The sequence below is a fragment of the Melospiza melodia genome, chromosome 6 (genome assembly GCF_035770615.1).
Source record: "Melospiza melodia melodia isolate bMelMel2 chromosome 6, bMelMel2.pri, whole genome shotgun sequence".
In the NCBI taxonomy this organism is placed as follows: domain Eukaryota; kingdom Metazoa; phylum Chordata; class Aves; order Passeriformes; family Passerellidae; genus Melospiza; species Melospiza melodia.
In genome coordinates, this window is record NC_086199.1 from 2,184,729 (window position 1) to 2,210,151 (window position 25,423).

The 25,423-nt window shown below is 47.1% G+C and overlaps 2 protein-coding genes across 3 annotated transcripts in view; one reads left to right on the plus strand and one right to left on the minus strand.

Annotated features, from left to right (window-relative positions):
• The window catches only part of ATL1 (atlastin GTPase 1), a 32,744-nt gene extending 26,274 nt beyond the window's left edge, over positions 1–6,470 (plus strand). The window contains exons 12-14 of one of the 2 annotated variants that reach the window (XM_063159605.1): positions 143–574; positions 2,478–2,492; positions 5,711–6,470. In XM_063159605.1, the coding sequence (XP_063015675.1) occupies positions 143–574; positions 2,478–2,492; positions 5,711–5,821 (558 nt within the window). In that variant the 3' untranslated portion in view covers positions 5,822–6,470. The remainder of the gene's footprint in view (positions 1–142; positions 575–2,477; positions 2,493–5,710) is intronic. The other variant, XM_063159606.1, reaches the window with a different exon arrangement.
• A 228-nt stretch (positions 6,471–6,698) lies between these two features.
• Positions 6,699–24,836, minus strand: SAV1 (salvador family WW domain containing protein 1). Its single transcript, XM_063159607.1, has 5 exons — positions 24,680–24,836; positions 21,727–22,179; positions 13,853–14,123; positions 10,772–10,915; positions 6,699–7,814 (listed from the first exon to the last, which is right to left on the minus strand). The coding sequence occupies exons 1-5, from the start codon at positions 24,771–24,773 to the stop codon at positions 7,598–7,600; spliced, it is 1,179 nt and encodes a 392-aa protein (XP_063015677.1). The 5' UTR covers positions 24,774–24,836; the 3' UTR covers positions 6,699–7,597.
• Between the last annotated feature and the right edge of the window lie 587 nt (positions 24,837–25,423).

Below are 25,423 nucleotides of genomic sequence, written 5' to 3' on the forward strand. Positions count from 1 at the left end.
GTCAGTGATGGTTCCCCCATCTCAGTGATGATTTCCCTATCTCAGTGACGATTTCCCCGTGTCAGTGATGGTTCCCCCATCTCAGCAGTGACTCCCCCGAGCCGCCCCCTCAGTCCCTGGGTCCCTGCCCGTGTTCCCGCAGGTGTGCGGGGGGGACAAGCCCTTCCTGGCGCCCAGCGACCTGCAGGCGCGGCACTCGGAGCTGCGGGAGGAGGCGGTGCGGCTCTTCCGCGGCGTCAAGAAGATGGGAGGGGAGGAGTTCAGCCGGCGCTACCTGCAGCAGCTGGAGGCCGAGATCGACGAGCTCTACATCCAGTACATCAAGCACAACGACAGCAAGAACATCTTCCACGCCGCCCGCACCCCGGCCACGCTCTTCGTCGTCATCTTCATCACCTACGTGCTGGCCGGCGTCACCGGCTTCGTGGGCTTGGACATCATAGCCAGCCTGTGCAACATGATCCTGGGCTTGACACTTATCACACTCTGTACCTGGGCTTATATCAGATACTCTGGGGAGTACAGAGAACTGGGAGCTGTAATAGACCAAGTGGCTGCAGCCTTGTGGGACCAGGTAGGATAAAGAGCTTTTGATTTCCAAAAAAATCACACCAAACGTGGCCTCCCTGCACCCTGCTGGGCTGGTTGGGTTTTTAAGCATTGAGTTTCCTGGGGGTTTTCCTCCCCCTTTGAGAAGGTTTTGGTTTTTAGGGTTGTTAGATCAGTGCAGGGGCACCTTCCCAGTTTTAAATGAAGTTTTAATCTGTTCCTTAGAGCTCCCAGGTGGGGAGAGCAGGGGCACAGGAGTTGTTGCAGATGAGTTTGTGCAGTTTGTTGTAAGGGGGAGCTCACAGGGCTGCCCAGTGGCTGCAGCACAGGGGGCTGAGCGAGGCTGGAGCTGTCCCTGAGCCCCCAGTTGTGTCCAGTGTGGAAAACAAGCTTGTGTAGAGCTGAGAAAACTCCCAGCAAGCTCTTTGGTTCTGCCTCTTTCTTTCCTCCAGGTGCGGTTTGGTGGGGCCCTGTGGGGATGGGCTGCTCTGGGGGAGGATCCTGGTGTGTGTGCTTGGTGTGTGCATGGCTGTGGCTGTCAGAGAGGGGCAGCCAGGGCTCTGTGCTGCTTCAGGGCAGGGCTTTGGGCTGTCCCTGCTTCAGGGCAGGGGTTTGGGCTCTCCTTTGCTTCAGGGCAGGGGTTTGGGCTCTGTCCCTGCTTCAGGGCAGGGCTTTGGGCTGTCCCTGCTTCAGGGCAGGGGTTTGGGCTCTCTCTGCTTCAGGGCAGGGGTTTGGGCTGTCCCTGCTTCAGGGCAGGGCTTTGGGCTGTCCCTGCTTCAGGGCAGGGGTTTGGGCTCTCTCTGCTTCAGGGCAGGGGTTTGGGCTGTCCCTGCATCAGGGCAGGGGTTTGGGCTCTGTCCCTGCATCAGGGCAGGGGTTTGGGCTCTGTCCCTGCTTCAGGGCAGGGGTTTGGGCTCTCCCAGCTCTGCCAGAGGTCGAGGCCAGATGTTGGCTGTGCCAGTTTTGGCAGCAGGCCCTGATTTCCCACTGCAGGGAAGGGAAAGCCCACAGAGGCTCCCCCTGAGGCCTGTTCCCCACGCAGGGGCACAATCCCACAGGCTGCAGGGCCCTCCTGCTCTTCCCCTGCAGAGCTGGAGCAGCTCCTGGATCCCCCAGGAGCCATGCCAGCCCTGAGTTCTGGCAGGGAGGGCCCTTCTCCTCCACCAGAGAGGTTTCCATGGAAAACAGGCACATTCCTGCTCCCCGTGCAGCTTTGGGGCAAGGAGAGGCAGCACTGAGTGATGTTCCTCCATGCCAGAGCTGGCCAGTGGTGCTGTCCCAGCTGGCTTCATCCTGTCCCTTTGCCCAGGGACCCTGCCCAGGAGCCTTTGGGATGTGCTGGAATGTTCCATGCCAGGGCAGGAGCTCAGCAGGATCAGGAGGCAGGCAGCAGAAGGTGCTGGAATGTTCCATGCCAGGGCAGGAGCTCAGCAGGAACAGGAGGCAGGCAGCAGAAGGTGCTGGAATGTCCCATGCCAGGGCAGGAGCAATGGGAATTCAGCAGGATCAGGAGCCAGGCAGCAGAAGGTGCTGGAATGTTCCATGCCAGGGCAGGAGCTCAGCAGGATCAGGGGCCAGGCAGCAGAAGGTGCTGGAATGTTCTATGCCAGGGCAGGAGCAATGGGAATGCAGCAGGAACAGGGGCCAGGCAGCAGAAGGTGCTGCCCCATTGCACCACATCCAGCTGGGGGAAAGCACACAGGGGAAAGTGCCTGGAGCTGTCCTGGCTCCCACAGGCCCTGGGGCTTCCCAGGGAAAGGGAAGGTGCTCCCAGGAAGGGTTTGTGGCACAGGGAGCTGCTGTGGCCCTGGCAGTGGGAGCAGAGCAGGGATTTGGGGTGAGCAGCCCGGGGGTGAGCTGCCATGGACACTGAGATCCACAGAGCTGTTTCTCTCTCTTTCTGTCTCCCCTTGCCCTGCCTGTCCCAGGGAAGCACCAACGAGGTAAGTGGCTCCTGCCCCTGCACGCTGCCAGCCCTGGGCTCTGGGAGAGGCACCCTGGCCCCAGGAGCTCCCGGGGGCTGTGGGGATGGATGGATGGGAGCCAGAGGAGGGCTCGGGCAGCAGCCCTGGGGCTGGGGAGGGCGTGGGTGTGGGCACTGCCAGCTGGCACAGGGTCTGCCTGGGGATGGCAGGGCACCATTGGCATTTTCAGCTCTGTCCCATCAGCTGTCTGGGGGTTCTCCTGTTGTGCCAGGGTCAGACCCAGCCCCAAGCCCAGATCGTTGTGGGGCAGGCAGGGAGAGCTGGGGAGCCCCCAGGGCTGGGCAGGCTCTCAGTGCTGCTGGAACTGCTGGGGGTGCTGCTGGTGGGGATTGAGCCGGGTGCAGGGCACAGAGGGCACAGAGTTCAGCACCCCCAGCACCCCCAGGGAATGAAATCCTGCTCTGAGGGGAAATGCTCCTGCCCAGCCCTCCAGGAACAGGAAAACCTGCATGGGACAGGGACATTGTGCCCCACTCAGTGAGACCCTGAGAGCTGCCTGCAGCAGGAGGGTCTGGAGCTGCTGGAACAGGGACAGAGGAGCCACAGCAGCCAGGCTGGAGAGCTGGGGGTGCTCCCCTGGAGAGGAGAAGGCTCCAGGGAGAGCTCAGAGCCCCTGGCAGGGCCTGAAGGGGCTCCAGGAGAGCTGCAGAGGGACTGGGGACAAGGGATGGAGGGACAGGAGCCAGGGAATGGCTCCCAGTGCCAGAGGGCAGGGATGGGTGGGAGATTGGGAACTGGGAATTCCTGGCTGGGCTGGAATTGCCAGAGCAGCTGTGGCTGCCCCTGGATCCCTGGCAGTGCCCAAGGCCAGGCTGGGCACTGGGGCACCCTGGGACAGAGGGAGGTGTCCCTGCTCATTCCAGGGGCATTGGAACTAAATTTAGGTTTTTAGGGCTCTCTTCCAGGCCAGTCCATTCTGGGACTCTGTGTGTGCCCAGCTCAGCTCCCTGTGCTCCTCCTGCCCAGCCCTGCAGGGTCCCCGTGGGAGCTTCTGGAATGTTCCTGGGGCAGAGCCTCACCAGGATCTGGTTAAACCAAAAAAAAGCCAAATTTCCTGCACATGGGCATTACTTATTGCAGCTCTGGGTCCCAGAGCCTCCCCAGCTGGCCCAGACATTTCCATGTTTCACTGTGTCCCCAAAGTGGCAGTGCCACCTCCTGAGCCCCTGAGCTCTGGGGCACTTCCTTTAGAGGAGATTGAAGCTGTTGAAAACAATCCCATCCCAATCCCCATCCCAATCCCATCCCAATCCCCATCCCAATCGCAATCCCCATCCCAATCCCCATCCCAATCCCCATCCCATTGATCCCATCCCAATCCCATCCCAATCCCCATCCCATTCCCATCCCAATCCCCATCCCAATCCCATCCCAATCCCCATCCCATTCCCATCCCAATCCCCATCCCAGTCCCATCCCATTGATCCCAATCCCCATCCCAATCCCATCCCAATCCCCATCCCATTGATCCCATCCCATTGATCCCATCCCAATCCCCATCCCATTCCCATCCCAGTCCCATCCCATTGATCCCAATCCCCATCCCAATCCCCATCCCAATCCCATCCCAATCCCATTCCCATCCCATTGATCCCATCCCATTGATCCCATCCCAATCCCATCCCCATCCCATCCCAATCCCCATCCTATTCCCATCCCATTGATCCCATCCCCATCCCAATCCCATCCCATTCATCCCATCCCTCCCAGCAGCCAGGGTGGTTCCTCGGGGGTGCAGGAGGCAGAGCACAGGATTTGCTGTGGATGAGGTGTTGAACAAACCCTGCCATGTAAAATTGGGACTGGTTTGGCATCACAAATCCCCTAAAACAGCACAAAGTTCTGTAAGGGGGCCTGGATGGGGCTCGAAGGTGAATTTCCCAGAAAAACAAGCAGAGAAGTTGTGTGAAGTCTCTTCTGCCTCTCCACTGTGTTCCCAAACAATCCCAAACCACCCCTTCTGTTCCCAAAATCCCATTTGGGATGGGATCAGCATCCCCTTGGACACCTCTGGAGGCTCCTCATCCTCACCCTCCTCCTCCTCACTGCCCCTTCAGCCTCTCCTGCTCCATTCACCCCCTGAGCACACGGAGCTCCTCGCCCTGGCCGTGTGTGGGGTCCTGGTGCCCCTTCCCAGCAGGAGCTGAGGGCTTGGGCTTGGTTTATTCCGCCCCAGTTCCGTTTGAAATGGCAATGTCAGAGCTGTGACAGTCGGTGACACCAAGTCCTGAGCTGTGTCCTGGCACCTCCTGTGCCATTTGCCGTGGGATGAAGGTGAGGAAGAGGCAGGGAGGAGCACGAGGGTGTCGCCCACTGTCACCCCGTGGGGTCAGATGTCACCTGGCCCTGTCGGTTCCGTGTGGGAATTGCAGCCCCACAGCTGCTCCTGCCTGTTCTGAGCCTGGCCTGGCCCCAGGACAAACAGAAAATGATAAAATCAGGAGGAAAATGGTAAAATCAGAAAGAAAAAATCCCCATCATCTGCAGGAAGATGATGGGGACAAGGAGCAGAGCCACCCCTGGGGCTGAGGCAGTTACGGAGCAAAGGCTGAAGCTGCAGGAGCCAAAACAGGGAAAAAAACCCCAAAGGCCCCACTCATGGTGCAAATGAAGGATTGATAGAGCTTGGGGGACATGAGGGGCTTGGAAAATTGGAAAATCTGGTGCACAGAACGCACAGGGGGTTGGGATGGATCAGGATTCCCTGGGATTGGAATTCCCTGGGATCAGGATTCCTTGGGTTTGGGATTCCCTGGGATCGGGGTTCCATGGGCTTGGGATTCTCTGGGATGGGGGTTCCATGGGTTTGGGATTCTCTGGGATTGGCATTCCCCAGGATTGGAATTCCCTGGGTTTGGGATTCCCTGGGACCGGATCCTGTAGGTTTGGGATTCTCTGGGATTGGAATTCCTGGGTTTGGGATTCCCTCAGATCAGAATTCCCTGGGATAGGGGTTCCCCACGTTTGGGATTTGCTGGGTTTGGAATTCCCTGGGATCGGAATTCCCCGGGTTTGGGATTCCCTGGGATTGATATTCTCTGGGTTTGGGATTCCCCGGGATTGGGGTTCCCTGGGTTCAGGATTCCCTGGGATGGGCATTCCCCGTGTTTGACATTCCCCGTGTCTGGGATTCCCCGGTGGGCAGGAGCCGCTCAGCGGGTGCCGTCTCTCCGCAGGCCTTGTACAAGCTGTACAGCGCGGCCGCCACGCACAGACACCTGTACCAGCACGCCTTCCCCGCGCCCCGCAGCGAGCCCGGCCCGCCCGCCGACAGGAAGCAGCTCTAGGAGCGGCCCCGGCCCCGCTGGGCCCCGCTGGCTCCCGCTGGCTCCCGGTGCCCCCGGTGCCGCCCCCGGTGCCGCCCGGCCGGGGCTCCCCGGGATCGCCGCCCCGCCCGTGTCCGTCCCAGCCCGCCGGGAGCGGGGCCAGCACGGGTGTCCCTGTCCCTGTCCCTGTGTACAGACGGCGCTGCCGCAGCCCCGAGCTTTGGTCCGTCATTGCCAGCGACTCCCAGCTCGTTTATGAAGCCTTATTTCCCCCTTCTTAATTAGTCACCACCGAGGAAACGATAATTGACGTGATACCGCAACTAAAACGGCCGGAGCTTGTCCAGAAGGCAGTTTATTTCAGGTACTTGAAGAAGTTCTAACATGTAACCACGTTTGTTTCCTTCGTTTAACTGTTTAATGCCATGAACATAATGGAAGTGTTAACTTGCTTTATCAGACACTGCTAAGGGCACTTGCTGTGGTCTGTCAAGGGTGCTGTGAGGAACCGTTTCTGTTTGTCTGCACAAAGTGTCACTTTGTAGCTGTTCTGGAGGAAGTTTCTCTGTATTTCTGTACATATTTATCCACGATAGTGCATAGGATGTGTGGTACAGTCCTATTCTTTTATTGTCAAGACTATTAAAGTTTGCTTTTGGTTCCTAAGAAATTGGTTCTACAGTGAAATTATTTATTACCTCAGCAAGAGCTTCTCCTCTGGGTTTTTTCACGTTTGGTTTGATTTGGGATTTCAGGGTTGGTCTTTGAGGGTCATTTATCCACTGACAGACCCAGAGCTCGGTGCCACCAAGAGCTTCAATCATGGGGCTTTTCCTGCTGCTGGGAATGGTTTATCTGAAGTTGTGAAAGGCCACAAATCAGTCACACAAAGCCTTCATTCATCGAACAAAATGATTTTTATTGAATTCGTAGGATTTACAAGAAATGTACTTTTTTGTCTGCAGTGTTTATTGCACTGAAAAGAACCCATAAATAACATATCAGGACAATTAATGAACCAAATGAAATTACTGGAGAGGGTAACTGGACAATTAAAGATTTTTCCCCAAGTGAGGAGCTTTAAGACAAAAGCTCATTAAAAAAAAAAAAAAACCCAGTAATTGCTGTTACATCCCTGATTTTCCCCCTGGGGTGGCACAGTGGGGCAGCCAGTGCTGCTGCCTTTCCACTGGAGCGGGTCAGGTTTTGGGAAATGCAGGATCAAAACCACTCTGCTTAGAGATCTTGGTCTTTGGGAAGGTACAAGTGTCCCCCTCTGAGTAACCTGTGTGGAAACGAGGAGTGAGGCTGGAGTACTAATGAGCTAAAGTAAAAAATAAGGCAACTCAGCTTCACCTGGGCGAAGCGCGCGGATGGCGGGGCGAGATGGGCCCCGGGCTGGGTCTGTACATTAAAGCTGTAAACAAAGGGCAGAGCTCTCAGGAGAGGGATCCCAAACCCTGAACGAGGCATCTGCGCTGGGACAACGTGTGGAAGCCAGGACGTGACTGCTGCCCTTCAGAAATACACAGCCAGCTCTAATACTGCGGCTGGCTCAGGCCGGGGAGGGAGGAGCAGGGCACCACGGAACTTGCTGGTTTCTCAGGATAACAAACTACTCCCGGCACGGCCAAAAAAAGATTAACAAACAATTTCCACTTCTTTTATAAACAACACATAATACATGTAGAAAAATATTCAAGAGGGTAATAATAACAAAGGTGCAACGTCAACAAAAATAAGCTGCCTTTTCAACCAGAAGCGCTTTTCCCGGGAGAGCCGCGGCGCGGCGGGAGCTCAGTAGTTGGCGCTGTGCTGCTGCTGCTGCTGCTGCTGGGCGTACCACTGCTGCCGCTGCTGCCGCTGCTCCAGCTCCCCCAGCAGCGCCTGCCGGAACGCCTCGTACAGCTTCACGATGCGCTCCAGCTCCTTCATGAACAGCAGCTTCAGCATGCCCTGGTACGTGTCCAGGTCAGCCAGCTGGAACAGCTCCCACTTCAGGATGTGGTCGTACCTGCGGGTTAAAAATAGGGAGGTTGTAGTGAAAAACACCAATGGCTTGGTTTGGAAATGTTGGAAGTTTAGTAGTAATAAAATGGTTTAGAGTAGAGTAATAATAATTTGGACAATTTGAATTAGGACAATATGAGACAACAGAAACAAAGAGTTACAGATGTCTGGGCACCTTTTCTGGGCAGCACAAACCCGAAAAAGAAAAGACCCCACGTTAACAGAGGATTAACCCTTAAAAGCAACAGCCTGTTGCATATTCATACACCTCATCCATGGTGCATAAATTCCATTCAAACCCAGGATTCTGGCTGGGCAGTGTCAGCTTCTTCCTCTGAATCCTGACAGCGCCTTTGAGGCAGGAAGAAGTTCATTTCTCCTGATAATGGAGCAATAAATTCTCTTCCTCTGAAAGATTCAGGTGTCCTGTGGCTGCTATCTCACTGCCAGTCCTTTCTTTAAAGAAAAGTATCCTACATAGCACAGTTTCTATTTTAACATTTTTTATAACCTGAAACTATATTTAACACAGCACTTAAGAGAATTAACACAGCATCACTTTCTAACACCACACATGTAACATTCATTTGAATATTTGCAAAAGCCAATCATAAAATACACAATTTTCACAGTGTGGTGGTGTTCACAGGGGTCCCAGGACGAGAGAAGAGATGAGAATCTTGACTCCATGTTTCATTTCATTTTATGATATATATTATATGAAAAGAAAATGATATATTAAATATAAACTGTACTAAAAGAATAGAAGAAAGGATTTCATCAGAAGGCTGGCAAGGAAAGGAAGGAAAGGAATGATAATAAAATCTTGTGACTGACCAGAGTCTGAGCCAGCTGACTGTGATTGGCCATTAATTACAAACAACCACATGAGACCAATCCCAGATGCACCTGTTGCATCCCACAGCAGCAGATAATCAATGGTTACATTTTGTTCTGAGGCCTCTCAGCTTCTCAGAAGAGAAATCCTAACAAAAGGATTTTCCATAAAATATGTCCATGACCTTGCTGTGGTTCCAGGCTCACTGCCCTACCCTCCTTTCCTGCTTTTCCCTCACACAGCCCACCCAAAATGGGATTGCCTGAGCTTGGAAATGGGGAGCTGCCTGCTCTGCCTATCCCAGAACAGGAGGAGCTCATGGAATAATGGAGATATTTGGAATATTGGAGATATTTGGAATATTGGAGATATTTGGAATAATGGAGATATTTGGAATAATGGAGATATTTGGAAAAATGGAGATATTTGGAATAATGGAGATATTCAATGCAGCTGAGGCACAGCAGCAGATGGATTCACCTGGCTGCAGGCTGAGGCTGGAATATCAGTGGATTTATGGAAATAAACTGCCTACCAGACTCTCTCTCAGGCTGTTTCTAACCCTAATTTTTATGCTCTAGAGGAATTTGTTAAAACAAAAGCTAATATTCTTATTTTTCCCATAGTTATCTACTCCTCTCAACAAAAACAAACAAAAACCCCCAGCTAAATCAATTTACAGAGCTAGGGGTAAGTAACAAATCATGACAAAATGAAACCAATTATTTCAGTGCAAAACTGTGCTGATAATTAAAAATTTAAAAACTTGTCTCAGCCTACTTGCTATAAAGAAATCCCTGATGCACTGTTGAATTTCTCTTATGTTGTTTCTCAGTTTTTAAGAAAATATCCAAAATAATCCACACAACACAGGCTGAGCTATTTAAATTTACACTGGATGTGCCAAAAACCTCAATAAATGAACGGATCTGCAGCCAAAACCTGGAAGGATTTCTAGGATACAAATCCTACAGGAACTGAGTGTGGAGCCCCAGTGTTCTGGGGGATTTTAGGGCAATTTGAATTTTATGGGCTGCTGGCAAACCCAGCAGTCACCAGAAATAATAAAACTCATTCAAATTGTGTCACTAGGAGCAGGTAATAAAAAAAAGGAATTTTTTTAGTGGAAGTCACTGAACACCACAGCTTGAATTTGCAGTTCCAGGCTGTCCTCACTGCTGGAAAACTGAATTTCTTCATTTTCTCCCTAAGAATACACATTATTTAATAATTATTACACCACATTTGGGATTTTACTGCTTTCTATTCAGTGTTACTGCTCTGCAGAGCTGCACCTATTAGAAAATCTCATTTCTTGATGCTGACTCAAACCTTTTTTGGGAGCAGACTCCCTGTTCCTGCAGCAGCTTTTTTGACAAAATGATTTTTTATTAGCCTTTAGTTTTCAATTCAATTTCTTGAACAGAAATATAGAAATAGAAATACAGATGTCAGCCAGCATTTGGCCTAAAGGGGCTCCAGAGGAGCTGGAAAGGGACTTTGGACAAGGGGAATGGCTTTAAGGTGGAAAAATGTGAATTTAGGTTGGATATTAGGAAGAAATGTTTCTCTGTGAGGGTGGGCAGGCCCTGGCACAGATTCCCAGAGCAGCTGTGGCTGCCCCTGATCCCTGGCAGTGCCAAGGCCAGGCTGGACAGGGCTGGGAGCACCCTGGGATGGTGGGAGGTGCCCCTGCCATGGCAGGGGTGGGAGTGAATGATTTTTAAGTTCCTTCCAATCCAAACAATTTCATGATTCTGTGATTAAAAACTCTTAAAGGTGGAGGAAAAGCTGTGCTGTTTAAAAAGAACTAAAAGAGACATGAGGAAGTTCCACCCTAGAAATGTTTCACATATTTTCTGAGCACGTGGTACCACTCTTGTAAATACTCTGAAAGCAAAACACATCCTTCAGCCTGCGACAGAGCTTTGTGGGAGCTGCACAAAGTGATCACTCCAAGTAATGCCTGAAAGAAAGCAAATTAATGTGATAAACATTTGGTACAACTCCTTCCCTCAGCCTAAAAACCAAACACAGCACAAGCTCTGCTGTCAGCCACAGAAATTCAATTTTTTTTTTGCATTTTCAGAGTGAAAAGAAGAAAAAAAAAGGCAGAATCTCACTTGACAGGAGCCCTGGCATAGACCTGGAGCCAGTCAGGGATCTCAGCACTGTGGTAGGGGTTGGCAGGGACCAGCAGGGCCTGGCTCCTCTCCGGGGGCTGCGGCTGGTAGGACACGGGGGGCGGCTGATCGTAGCGGGGCACGCTGCGGGACACACGGACAGGGGGACAGAGGGACAGGGGGACAGGGTCAGCTGCTGCACACCCTGTACAGAATGCACACCCTGCAGGCAGGGGCAGCTCCTGCACACTGCACAGAATGCACACCCTGTACAGAATGCACTCCCTGCAGGCACTCACTCCTGAGCATTGTACACACACTCACCCTTCCTGAACTTTATACACAGATTCACCATTCCTGAGCATTTTACAGAGTCACATTCCTGAATATTATACACACACTCACCCCTTCTGAGCATCATGCACACACTCACTCATTTCTGAGCATTATACACAGATTGATAATTTCTGAGCATTATAACAGACTCACCATTTCTGAATATTATACACACTCACCATTTCTGAACTTTATACACAGATTCACCATTCCTGAGCATTTTACAGATTCACCATTCCTGAATATTATACACAAACTCACCATTCCTGAGCATTATACACACACTCACCATTCCTGAGCATTATACACAAATTGATAACTTCTGAGCATTATACACACACTCACCATCTCTGAGCATTAAGCACAGACTCACTCATTTCTGAACATTATATATACAGATTCACCATTCCTGAACTTTATACACAGACTCACACTGAGCATTACACACAAACTCACCATCCCTGAGCATTATACACAGATTCACCATTTCCAAACATTACACACACACTCACCATTCCTGAGCGTTACACACACACTCACCATTCCTGAGCATTATACACACACTCACCATCTCTGAGCATTATGCACAGACTCACTCATTTCTGAACATTATATATACAGATTCACCATTCCTGAACTTTATACACAGACTCACCATTTCTGAACACTATATATACACAAATTCACCATTTCTGAACATTATACACACACTCACCATTTCTGAGCATTATACACAGACTCAGCACTGCCAAGGCTGCTGCTGCAACCTCACTGAGTCTGCACTCAGCAATAGCTGCTGCTGCTATTTTGGTGAAATTCACCTCAGCCCCACTCAAAGCACTGGAGCTGTTTTTAAATCATTTTAAAAGTATTGATTCATATAATCCACCATTTAACAAGTCAGAACTGATGTGGATTCAGGCAGCAGCTGATCAGTTACTCTATTTAAAGATATCCCCATATTTTTATGTTTTGTGCCACAAGGTGAAGAACTTTCTCTTCCTGGGTATCAGCAGAACAGACTGAGCAGTAGAAATTAACAATTTGGATTAACAATGTAACAATTACCATTGGATTTGCTGCATATTGACAATTAACAGTTGGATTTGGTATGTATTTACAACTAACTGTTAATTTGGTGTGTATTAACAATTAAGATTGGATTTGGTGCATATGGACAATTAACAGTTAATTTAGTGCATATGAAAACAGTTGAATTTGGTGAATATCAACAACTAAGATTGGATTTGAGGCATATTGACAATTAACTGTTAGATTTGGTGTATATTAACAATTAACATTGGATTTGGTGTGCATTTACTGTTATTTTTGCTGTATATTAGCAATTAACTGTTAATTTGGTGCATATTAACAATTAACATTGGATTTGGTGCATATTGACAATTAACTATTAGATTTGATGTATATTAACAATCATAATTGGTTTTGGTGTGTATTTACAATTAAATGTTAATTTGGTGTACATTAACAATTAACTTTGGATTTGGTGCATATTGACAATTAACTGTTAGATTTGGTGCATATTAACAATTAACATTGGATTTGGTGTGTATTTACTGTTAATTTGCTGTATATTAACAATTAATACACACCATTAATTTGGTGCGTATTAACAACAGTTGGATTTGGTGCCTATTGACAATTAACTGTTAATTTGCTGTATATTAACAATTAACATTGAATTTGGTGTGTATTTACTGTTAATTTGCTGTATATTAACTAATACACACCATTAATTTGGTGTGTATTAACAACAGTTGGATTTGGTGCATATTGACAATTAACTGTTAATTTGGTGCATATTAACAATTAACAGTTGGATTTGGTGCATATTGACAATTAACTATTAGATTTGATGTATATTAACAATCATAATTGGTTTTGGTGTGTATTTACAATTAAATGTTAATTTGGTGTATATTAACAATTAACATTGGATTTGGTGCATAGTGACAATTAACAGTTGGATTTGGTGCATACTGACAATTAACTATTAGATTTGATGTATATTAACAATCATAATTGGTTTTGGTGTGTATTTACAATTAAATGTTAACTTGGTGTAGATTAACAATTAACATTGGATTTGGTGTGCATTTACTGTTATTTTTGCTGTATATTAGCAGTTAACTGATAATTTGGTGCATATTAACAATTAACATTGGATTTGGTGTGTATTTACTGTTAATTTGCTGTATATTAACAATTAATACACACCATTAATTTGGTGTGTATTAACAACAGTTGGATTTGGTGCCTATTGACAATTAACTGTTAATTTGCTGTATATTAACAATTAACATTGGATTTGGTGTGCATTAACAATTAACTGTTAAATTTGGTGTAGATAAACAATTAAGATTGGATTTGGTGTGTATATTTATGCAGTTTTATCTTACTTTGAAATTCTGAGTGGCTGAAACACCCATTTGCATCCCAGCCAAGACTTAATTCACATCTCAGACACGCAGAGCACCTCCAGGCCCATCAGACTTTGAGTGCACAGCTCAATTCTTTTCTCATCACCTTTGCTGTTTCCCTGGCACTGCAGAGCTGCTCTGTTTGTGCAGCAGCACCCTCCTGCTTCTGAACCCCCCAAACAGCAGACAAACCGCGAAAAGCGCCAAAGCCGAAAATACCATTTTTTTTTTTCTGTTTTATGCTACAAAACCATCTCCTCCCTGGCTCAGAGAACCCCGGGGGGCAGGGCAGGTGGGAGCTCACCTGGGAGCACAGGGGTGCTTGTACTGAGCCCTTTTGTTGATGTGGTCCACGTAATAAACGCCGAACTCGGAGGACTCGACGCGCTCCCAGCCCGGGGGCAGCCCCTCGCGCTCCAGGGGGTGGCTCCAGTGCGTGGTGTTGGTGTTGTGGTCGATGTAATATTTCCTTCCTCTGATAGTCCAGTCCACTGACCAGCCAGGAGGAAGAGGTAAATCTTCAGAACTATGATTTGTTAAGTTTCCTAAAGATGTAGCAGCAACTCTCCCGATGCCTAAAAGGAAGGGAGATCGGGGTTTAGGGAGAGATTTAGAGAAATGATGATTTTTGTTTATGAATTGTTATGGCTGCTTCGTTTATCAACAAAACCAAACAAAGTTAAATTTCATATATCGACCAACAAAACACCAGAAAGTTTAGAAATGAGAACTATCCAGAAATTAAAACTCTCCAGACAAATCACTGCCAAGGCTTTTCAGGTGAACCAGGCAAGAGCAGCAACAGGACGAGGCAAACAAGAGAGGAGGGACGAGCAGGGCTGGGGTCCAAGAGCTGCCAGGGATCTGCAGCTGATGAAATTCCCACCTTTTCCCTGGGATTGATCCAGCACTAGGTTTGAGAGACTGCTCAGCAGCTCTTTGAAATGTGGGATTTGTTGTAACACTCAGAGTTTTTACAGAGATTTTAGCAGCTGGAGGGTGAGAGATGCCCACAGAAACAGCTCCTGTCCCATCCCTCCCCAGGGAGACTTGGGAAGAAATAAAACCAGATGAGCAAGCACAGAAAACTCAGAAAAAACATCCCCAAGACACCCAACCACAAAACCCCAGTGACAATCAAGAATTTTAATCAAGAATTCTGCAGGTTTCTTTCCATCCCTGGGAATTTGTTACCTCCTGGATGTGCTGGGCTAAATTCAATTCCCTTTTAAAATTCATTTTAAGGAGTTCCCTCCAGTCCCTCACACTACCTAGCTTTAATGAAAATTCCAATTTTCTTTCATCCCACAGCCAAATGCATCCATTCAATCCCACGAACAGCAGAGTTTGTGTGTTGCTGTTTCCCACAGCCAGCAGAAGGGATTTGGGAGCCACTTTTTACACTTTTTTACAAGTCAGAATTCACCCCCACGCACATTTACTGACAGGAATACACCCCCTGCTCCTTTTCTTCAGGAATAACATTTTGGTGTGGTTATTTTCTGAGAAGGGATAGGCAGAGTCTCTCTCATCTAAAGTGACACCCTGAAACCTGGGGGAGCTATATCCTAACAGAATATTATAATCATTAAAAATAAACTTACAGGAAGGCTCCAAAACAAGGGGATAGATAAAAAATGAATTAAAACCTCCCTCACAAACATCCTCCTTTAAAACTCTGTGCTCACCCTTGTCATGTTCTGAACTGTGTGGCCTGACAGGATTTCCTCTGGTGTCAGGACTTACCTGTTTGCCAGCCCTGGAAAGGGAAGTGTGTCCATCTTTAATTGGGATTGAACTCAGAGCTCAATTCCAGAGAAATGAAACATCTGGAGCATTCCTGACCTTTGGAAGGGAAGCTGCTTCAGCTCCACATGCCAGTGACAAAATAAAAATATTTCAGCTTCTTCAGAGTGCTGTGTTTGGGCCAGACAAACCCAGGATTTTCCCCCATTAGGAAGCTCTGGGATGGGATTTCAGGGATGTGGAAATTGTGATTGTTAAATCTCCACTGCCAGGAGAGCTGAACACACAAATTTGGGGAGAAGAATCCTTATTTTTCTGTTTATTGTTAAAACCTGCACATCCCTGTATTTTTCTTACAGTTCCTTCTCCTTAATAATAGCCTTGAATCCATATTTATTTTTTACTAAAGGTACAGGTTAACGATTCCCAACATTGGAAGAGCTGCCACCCTCTGCACTGAAGCTCTCCTGACACATGGATTCTCCCAATGCCTCTTATTTTTAATTTCCATGATGCAAAGAACAAAAATAACACCAGATCACAAATATTTTATCCATTCCTTTTGCCATGTTCATTAAAAGGGCCAAACCATTAAAATAAACTTGTAGAGATGCAGAAATGACCAGTTTTGAACAATGTTCCATGGACATGAAATCAAAGGCCAAACTGATCAACTGATGGCTGTAGCAATCAATTTTTCCCTTCTATCACAGATTATATTGGAATATTCTCTCTGCTGCAAGTTTTAAGATGTTGATATTCATGGGGCCTTAAAGCCATCAACCACTGTGGCTTGATGAAAATCAGGAATTATTAAAATTGAGACTTTTTTTCCTATAAAATTAATTTTTTAGAGATCAAAAGAAATTGTCTGTTGGTTTTCCTGCTAAACTTCAGATGTTGGTTTGTGGGAGGATGGATACACACATAAGAGAAAAACTCCTCCTATAGCTTTGAAGAGAAGAGGAAAATTAACTTTTATATGTATTTATAAATATATATATATACACACACCATTAATTTCAACTAAACAACACTGGGAAGAGTGAATTCCTCTGTGATCTTTTCCAAAGAACCCAAAGAAGAAAATTCCAAGACAGCCTCAATCCATGGGCTGCCTTTTCCATGGCAAATTTCCAGCAATGACATTTTCTGCATTTCAATTCCAGCTCAATTCTGAGCCCCAAAGCTCCACACAGGATTTCCCTGCAAGCACCAGGGCTGTTCCCTGGACTGGGGGCTGGCACCACATTTATGTGTCACAAACAGAAAAGCTGAAGAGTTTTTATACAAATATTTGGTGTAAAACTTGGGATTTTCCTGGCATGGAGGATGAGATAAACTGAGCATGTTCACTGGAACTCTCAGGGTTTTCTTGCTCACACACTCCTCTAGCTGGAACAAATATAAATTCTCATTCTCCCTGCTTTCCCAAGAAATAAAGTTCAATTATCCTCTTTTCCCAAATGTCTCCTTTCCCCTGCTTAGGGATGAGCACTCTCTGGAGTGGCACTTTCAAATCTCAAGGATGGTCAAAAATTAATTAAATGTATGCATTTGTAAAACCTTTTCAAGCCTCATCTGGTAATTCTGTTTATAATAATATAATAAAATAAATATAATATAATAATGTAATGTGATATAATATAATATAATATAATATAATATAATATAATATAATATAATATAATATAATATAATATAATATAATATAATATAATATAATATAATATAATATAATATAATATAATATAATATAATATAATATAATATAATACAATTAATATAATATTATGGGTTGTTTTTTGGTTCAGCTGCTGCTTTTAAGGAATATCAACACTGAAATTAAGGCTTTAATTTTCCTTCCACTTTTAAATCCGTTATCTTCAATTGAAGGTTTTGAATTATCAATTTTGACTTTCAGCAGCACATTCCAGTGCACTTTATCAATGCAAAAATTCCTTCTCTTACAAACCCAAATAAATGCCAGGTGTGAACAGTCTGCAGTGTGTTCTTCACTCAGGGAAGTTGTGTTTAGGAAGGAACAAGGAACTGGGAATGAAGTCAGTGCCTTCCCAGTAAAAGGGATTTTTCTGAGCGAACCCTGCCTGGAAAGAAATCCAAACCTCTGGAGCAAAGATTCCCAGCACAGGGCAGGTAAAAAGAGCAGCAGAGAGATCCCATCCCCAGCATAAAAAGGGCAAAGAGCAAATCCAGAGGAGAAAATTCCACTGGGGTAGAAAATGCAGAGAAATTTCAGAACTCCCCAGCAGTGACTTCACCCACATTTCCAAAGTGTTGCAGAATAAATCTTACAAAACACTCTTTGTTTTCAATCAGCCCAATTGTCCTGAGAGCCTTTTCAGGATGCCAAAACCCTCTCCCTTCCCCTCATCAGAGCAGGAGGAGAAGATGAACAAAGTGTTTAATTTGAAAAGAATCACTAACAATAAAATCCCTAATAATTTCCAATAACTCTCCTGTTTAGCCAGGTCTGCAGGTCCCACCTTCCCTAACCCTGTGCACAGCCTCTGAAGGAACTTCCTGAGCACAAGCACCTCTTGCTGCAGGGAATGGGGGTTCCAAGCAAGCACAAACTCACAAATAGGAAACGACAGGAAGAACTCTGACAGCACCAAGAATTATGCTGCACAATTCCTGCAAAATCAGCACAAAAGAAGAAAAAGGCAGGAACTGCCATTTGTTTAAAAATGAGAGAAGGGCACACACAGAAAAATAAAAATATGGCTATTTCAGCTCTAAATGGGTTTTTTGTCATAATCTCATTTATTCTGCTCTTACATTTAACAAGTTTGCAATTTTTCATGGGTACAACTTAACAGATGAACCAAAAGCACAGAGGATTCTCTGTTAAATTGCTTTTTCTCCTGTGACATCCCAGTGAACTCATCACAATCCACCAGCAGCAAGTGCCTTTACATTGAGAGTGTTGATTTCAAGCTCAGCAATTGTCATAGACACAAAGAATGGTTCAGCTTACCGCTCACACAGGCACAAATAACTCTGAGGTCTTGGTTACAAGTTAGTTCCAATCTACACTGAAGGTATAACTTCAACCACAGACCTCCCCAAAACTTTAACCTAGAAGAGAGGAAAGAGATGGCGAGGAAAGACAGGTAAAAGTCTCTTAGAATTAAAAGTTTGAAAAGGACACTCATAATAATTAAAAAAAAATAAAAAAAAGAAATTAAAAATTTAAGAAATGCCACAGAGGTAGCTAAATGTGTAAAATTAGGAGGTATCTCAACTGAAAATATTGGTCAGAAAAATCAGCAGCACTGGATTGGTAATAAGAAACAAAGTGAATGAAATATGGGAAGGAGGAGATGGCAGAAGTGAAGCACAGGGAGAGAGAAAACGTGGCTGGAAGGAGCAGTGCCATGGAAGGACAGGGCAATGCTGAAACTGCAACTGCTGCCAAGCCCAGGGCTGCCCCAGCACTGCCCGAACACTCTGAGCCTTGAGCAGAACGTGTTTGTAACTCCTCCAACCCCAGAGAGGAGAATCCCAGGTTAGAACAGAGCTGAAAGGCACGGGCACCTCTCCCCCAAAGCCCCTCAGTGTGAGCACCAGGAAGGGCAGCAGAGCAGGGACACCTGGTGCTCACAGCAACACCTCCTGGGGAGTGCACCCGAACAGAACACAGCAGCACCGAGCAGGCACCTCTGCGGGCACAGGCACAGCGAGGGGCAGCATTTACCAACTCCAGCTAGAGACCACATTGTTCCTTTGGAACTGCAGGCACCAGGCAATTCTGGCATCTCCACGAAGAGAAACAACAATGGGGACGAGGAAAGAAAAGTTACTTAGACAAAGGCAGTGAAAGCAACAGGCTCTGGAAATGCAAGAAAAAGAAACAAGGAATTGCAGAGACATTTGGGTAACTCAAGGGAAACACTGAAGCTGTGAAGGCATGGGATGGTTCAAATAAAAAGCAGCTGAATGGTGAAATGAAGGAAGTAACAAAACCTAAAATTTTCTTATTTTGGGCCACATAATTCTTTAAGAAAAAAGGGAAGAGGATTTTAGGTGCTCAGATGGAGATGGAAAAAAATGGAGGAAAGGGAAACCACTGGCAACTGAAAGGCTCAGCTTTGTCTGTCCCTATGAGTGCATGAGATTAAATACTCACCCAGCACCAAACCTTGTAACACTTGTCCAAAATATGAAATGTTAAAGTACGAGAGTCAATGACCAAACCAAGCAAACAGGAGCAGCTCCTTTATGATTTCCAGGGCTAAGGTCAACAAACAGCACAAAAAAAAATCTATTTAGGAAGAAGATGTTGCTACAATTGAGCAAACTATGGAGCTCCTTTTACAAATTTGAAATAAATTTGCTCTATGAATCTCCACTTCCAAGCCAGAGCTCCATTTCTGGGAATCTCCTCAGCAGACCCAGCTGCTGTTTAATTCTGAAGGTTAAACTGAGGGATTGGTTTGTGAAATCCTCCCCTCCTGCCTCTCCTCCCTAAAACATCCCAGCACAATCCCAGTGCTCGTTACCTGCACAGGGAAATGTTTAATGCCTGCTGGAGGAGCAATAACTGCAGAGATCCACACAAAATCCAGCCAGATCAGAGATATTCACATTTAGAAAAGCAAAGGAGGATTCAAGTAGCAGGCCTTAAACCCCAGCAGTTGAGAATTCCCTGGCTGGCATTTCCATTTCCATGGAAGTGTTTGTGTGGGGAAGGAAGCACAAGGCACTGCCAGGTTCTACCCCACACACCAGGGCAGCAGCACTAAAAGCTGATGTTCTCCCTGGCAGGCTCCTTGTTCTACACAGGAGATTTGTTTTATCAGACACTAATCACAATTTTGTTCATAGATGCAGGTAACAATGTATTTCATACTGAAGGCACATCATTTACAGGTTTGAAATGTTTGTTCCCAACTCCTCCTTGGGCATAGTTTTTGTCATATCAGAGTCAAATATTTCAGAAAAGTAGTATTTAATGGATTCTTCTTCCTTATGCTGTTTAGTTTTAGGAAACAAAAAAGTTACAGTGAAACTTAGGGGGAAACAATCATATTTACAAACAAATTTAAAAGCCAAAAGAAAGGAGTGAAGGATTAGGAAGTAAATTTCAACACTAATTAGATGCCAATTTGCTAATTACACAAAGCAGTCATTCCTCCCTATGACTATTTATAAGGAATTATTTTAATTATTGAGGTCAAATTCAAACAATGAAATTAAGTAATAAGATGAAAATTAAAATTTAATGATAACAATAATAACAACAATGCTGCAATGTTGTATTTGAGTTCTTGGTTATTCTCTACACCATGAAAATAGGAGATGTCCCCCAATGAATAAAATTTCTTGCAAGCCAGCAACTGATGTGGAGAGGAGATGCACATTTGCCTGGCATTAAAAACCTCAAAATTTGCTTGGCCTCAGCTCATTTACTTAAGAAAATAATCCTGGTTTAAATCTAGTTTTTCTTTTTGGGTATGTGTGAACAAACCCTTAATTCCAATTACCCGGCATTAGAAACCATATGTGTGAACAATCCCTCAATTCCAATTTCCAAAACTGATGTGTAGAGGAGATGTACACAAAACTTGCTTGGCCTTAGTCCACTTACTTAAGAAAATAATCCTGGTTTAAGTCTTATTTTTCCTTTCTGGGTATGTGTGAACAAACCCTCAATTCCAAAACTGATTTGTAGAAGAGATGTACATATGCCTGGCATTAAAAACCCCCAAAACTTGCTTGGACTTACTCAATTTATTTAGGAAAATAATCTTGGTTTCAGTCTATTTTTGATTTCTAGATATGTGTGAACAAACCCTCAATTCCAATGACCCAAAACTGATGTGTAGAGGAGATGTACACAAAACTTCCTTGGCCATAGTCCATTTATTGAAGAAAATAATCCTGGTTTAAGTCTTATTTTTCCTTTCTGGATATGTGTGAACAAACCCTTGATTCCAATGACCCAAAACTGATGTGTAGAGGAGATGTACATATGCCTGGTGTTAAAAACCCCAAAACCAGCTTGGCCTTACTCCATTTATTTAAGACAATAATCCTGGTTTAAATCTGGTTTTCCTTTCTGGATATGTGTGAACAAAGCCTCAATTCCAATGGCCCAGCCTTAGAAACCATATGTGTGATCCCAGTTACCCAAAACTGATGTGCAGAGGACACATACACAAAACATGCTCGGCCTTACTCCATTTATTTGTGAAAATAATCCTGGTTTCAATCTATTTTTCCTTTCTGGGTATGTGTGAACTACTGGAATATGTGAACAAACCCTCAGTTCCAATGACCCAAATCCCAGAAACGCCATGACAAAGCAGCTCTGTCCTACACGCCTCAAACACAACCCCGATCATCCAGCCTCCCCAAACCGTCAGCAAAACTGGATTTTAAAGAAAACCACCAAGGAATCCTTACCTGAAGTGTGCCTGCCATGATTGTGGGACATCCTCTGGAAAAGATCACTGTTGTGCTCATAATACCTGTAGTCCTCGTGCAGGCGCTCGTTCAGCGGACGTCTCCCGTAGAAGTGCTCGCAGTAATAGCCGCGGGCATCGCCGTTCTCCAGCCCCGGGCCGGCCTCGGCCAGGAAGGGCTGCGAGGAGGAGGAGGAGGAGGAGGAGGAGCCGTACTCCCTGGGCACCTCGGCCAGGCTGCGGGCCAGGTACGAGGGCGCCGACAGTCTGTTGCTCTCTCGCCTCAGGATCTCGTGGGGCGGCCGCGGCACCGGGCTCCGCAGGAAGCTCTGCGCGCGGGACACGAGGCCGTCGCCGCCGCCGGGGCCGTAGGCGGAGGGCGCGGGCTCGGCAGGGCACAGGTCCGTGCGCCGGGGAATGGTGGGGCCGTGGCGGATGAACGAAGGCATCAGATCTGCCGGGGAGCACGGGGACAAGTGAGAGCCCTGCCCGGGCAGAGATTTACACACTCGAACTTAAGTGGGAAATTCACTTCAGGCATCTCTAATGTGAAAAATGCGTATTTTGAGATTGGCTTTTCAAAATATTCAAATGAATATTGTACATGTGGTGTTAGAAAGTGATGCTGTGTTAATTCTCTTTAGTAGTGTGTTAAATATAGTTTTAGGTTATAACAAAATGTTAAAATAGAAACGATGCTGTGTAGGATACTTTTTTTCTAAAAAAAGGACTGGCAGTGAGATAGCAGCCACAGGACACCTGAATCTTTCACAGAAAGAGAATTTATTGCTTCATTATCAGGAGAAGTGAACTTCTTCCTGCCTCACTCCGGCAGGATGATGCCATTTAGGATTCAGAGGAAGAAGCTGACACTGCCCAGCCAGAACCCTGTGTTTGAATGGAATTGATGCACCATGGATGAGCTGTATGAATATGCAACAGGCTGCTGCTTTTAAGGGTTAATCCTCTGTTAACGTGGGGCCTTTTTTGGGCTCGTGCTGCCCAGAAAAGCTACCCGGACTATCTGTAACTCTTTGTTCCTATTGTCTCATATTGTCTTAATCCAAATTATTATTACTCAAATTGTATTACTATTTTTATAACCATTTTATTACTATCAAACTTCTAAAATTTTAAAAACAAGTGACTGGCGTTTCTCACATCCAACAGCTCCCTGCAGGGAGGTGCAGCCAGGTGGGGTCGGTCTCTGACAGAACCAGAGGACACAGCCTCCAGCTACACCAGGGAAGGGATGGGTGATATTAGGAAAAAAAATTTCACTGAAAGAATAATAAAGCACTAGAATGCTCTTCCCAGGGAGGTGGTGGAATCACCATCTCTGGATGTGTTTAACAAAAGGTTTGGTGCTGTAGTCTGGGCACAGGTTGGACTCTGTGATCTCAGAGGTCTCTCCCAACCTCACCGTTCTGTGGCTCTGTGTAACACCTGTGTAAATGTGGTGGTGAAGCTGCAGAATGTCCAGGTGCAGCAGAACCCAGCACAGCCCACACCAGGAACCCACTGAGCAAAACTGCAGCTGCAATAAAGAAAGCAACCCCAAACCCATCAAAAAAACCACACAAGAAAAAGAAAACCCAAACCACCCACACTGTGCTGTGGCTAAATCAGTCAGGGTTCGTGCTTCTCTGTGAGAAGGGTCAAGAAAATCCACATATCTTGGCTACTGCTTCTTTGGGAATGTTGTCCTTACAAACTGGGAATGACAAGATGTTAATGCCCACAGGAATCCAAGATAGAAACAGAATTCACACTGCCCCCACTAATCCCAAAGGCACAAAGTTCAGCCAGAAAAAACGATGTCATGCCATATGCATTAAGTCCTCAAATTATCAGGGAGATATTTCACTTTCTCCTTTAGAATTTCACTGCCTCCCTCCAGTATGTGAAACATTCCTCTTCTCCCTTTTACTTTCAACATGATAGAAAAAAGTAGTTTCCCTCCAGATAAATTAATACAGATTATAACTTTTGCTTAGAAAGAGGTCATTCCTATTGTTAATTACCTTTTATTAATAAACCCTTACAACTTGCGGTTAAAATCTGGTGCACCCCAGAAAGCGTCAGCAATAAATTCATTTATTTATTTATTGGGGAAACAAACCCATTTCAGTCTCGGGTTGTCTTCTGAGACAAACAACCAAAGCCAAGCACACTTTCAGTGTGAGTTTGTGGTGTTGTGCCCAGCCCTAGGAGCACAGGGCTGCGGCATCAGAGCCACGGCAAGATCCCTGCAGCCCAGGTGACCTCACCAGGTTGAGTCACGGAGAGGACCTGGAACATTTTTTATGCAGGGATTTTATGCAACTGCCTGGCGGGACAGTTATCTCATCCCACAGTGCCCGGATGGGGAAAACAAGCGCGGTTCTGGAAGGAGCAGGCTCAGGGATCCAGGAGCCGCAGCCCTGAAAATGCCCCGGGCCACAGGGACCCCTTCCCTGCTTCCCTGTGCCCGGCTGCTCCGAGCCCCGGCCAGCCTCACCCTGGAGCTCTTGGCTTCATTTAAAATCAGTGTCTGAACTCCCGCCTGCTGAAACTGAGGAACCAGGCGCCGAGAGAATCATAAAACCCACGAAACCCACCAAGTTCGGGCACGCTGAGCGCCCGCTGGAACAAGGCGTGCAGGGCTCCCTTTGAAACTCGACTTTCCTTTCAGTTTTAACTTCCCTCCGTCATCTCCCAGGGCTCATAACAGGACCGAACACATATTTACAGGGAGAAATAACCCTTACACACCTTTACAGGGAGAAATAACCCCTACACACCTTTACAGGGAGAAATAGCCCCTACACACACCCACGGGGATACCTCCCCCTCACGCCCCTCACCCCCCAAGGCCGCGCAGCTCCAGGGCCCGCCGGACCCGCAGCGGCCGCACACAAAGGCCTCGGGATCGGCCCCCCGAGCCGGCGGCCCCCGCTCCCCCCGACACTCACTCCGCAGCAGCGGGCTCGTCTCCTTCTTCACGTACTTCCCCTGCACCTCGCCCGGCTTGGAGAGCTCCGTCCGCGTCTTCTTCCGCGACAGCATCCCACCTCCCGGCCCGCTGCCACCGCCCGCATGCCCGGCGCCGCTCCCCGCTCCGCAGGGCGGGGAGTGGGGGTCCGGCCGCCGCTGGGGGCCGGGCCGGGACCAGGAGCGGGGTTGGGATCGGGATCCGGACCGGGACCGGGCCGGGGGTCGCTGAGGGGACGCGGCGGGCGCGCGGGGCGTTGTGGGAAGGCGGCGGCCGCCGCCCTCCGGGACGGCCGCGGGGCAGCGCAGGGGAGGGGGCGCGGCCACAGCGCCCCCGCGCGGCGGGGAGGGCGCGGCCCCTCACGGAGCGGCGGGAGCCCGCCAGGACAGAAACCCTGGACTGAGATAAACCCCAGAAAAACAGAAACCCCGGAGTGAGAGAAACCCCAGAATAACAGAAACCCTGGACTGAGATAAACCCCAGAAAAACAGAAACCCCAGAATAACAGAAAACCAAGAATAACAGTGACAGAACCCCACAGTTACACAATCACTGAATCGTTGAGGTTGGAAAAGAGCTCCGAGATCAGCGAGTCCGAGCTGTGCCCGATGCCCACCTCATCACCCAGCCCAGAGCACTGAGTGCCACCTCCAGGCCTTCCTTGGGCACCCCCAGGGATGGGCGCTCCTGACAACGTTTTCCGTGGAGAAATTTTCTCAAATAT

Excerpts from the sequence above, each read along its gene's own strand:
- SAV1 (XM_063159607.1), bottom strand. The coding sequence starts at position 24,773 with ATGCTGTCGCGGAAGAAGACGCGGACGGAGCTCTCCAAGCCGGGCGAG. Across the intron at positions 14,124-21,726 it reads TCATGGCAGGCACACTTCAG|GCATCGGGAGAGTTGCTGCT; the intron begins GTAAGGATTCCT and ends CCTTCCTTTTAG. Across the intron at positions 7,815-10,771 it reads TATGCCAGGGCTCCTGTCAA|GTACGACCACATCCTGAAGT; the intron begins GTGAGATTCTGC and ends TTTAACCCGCAG.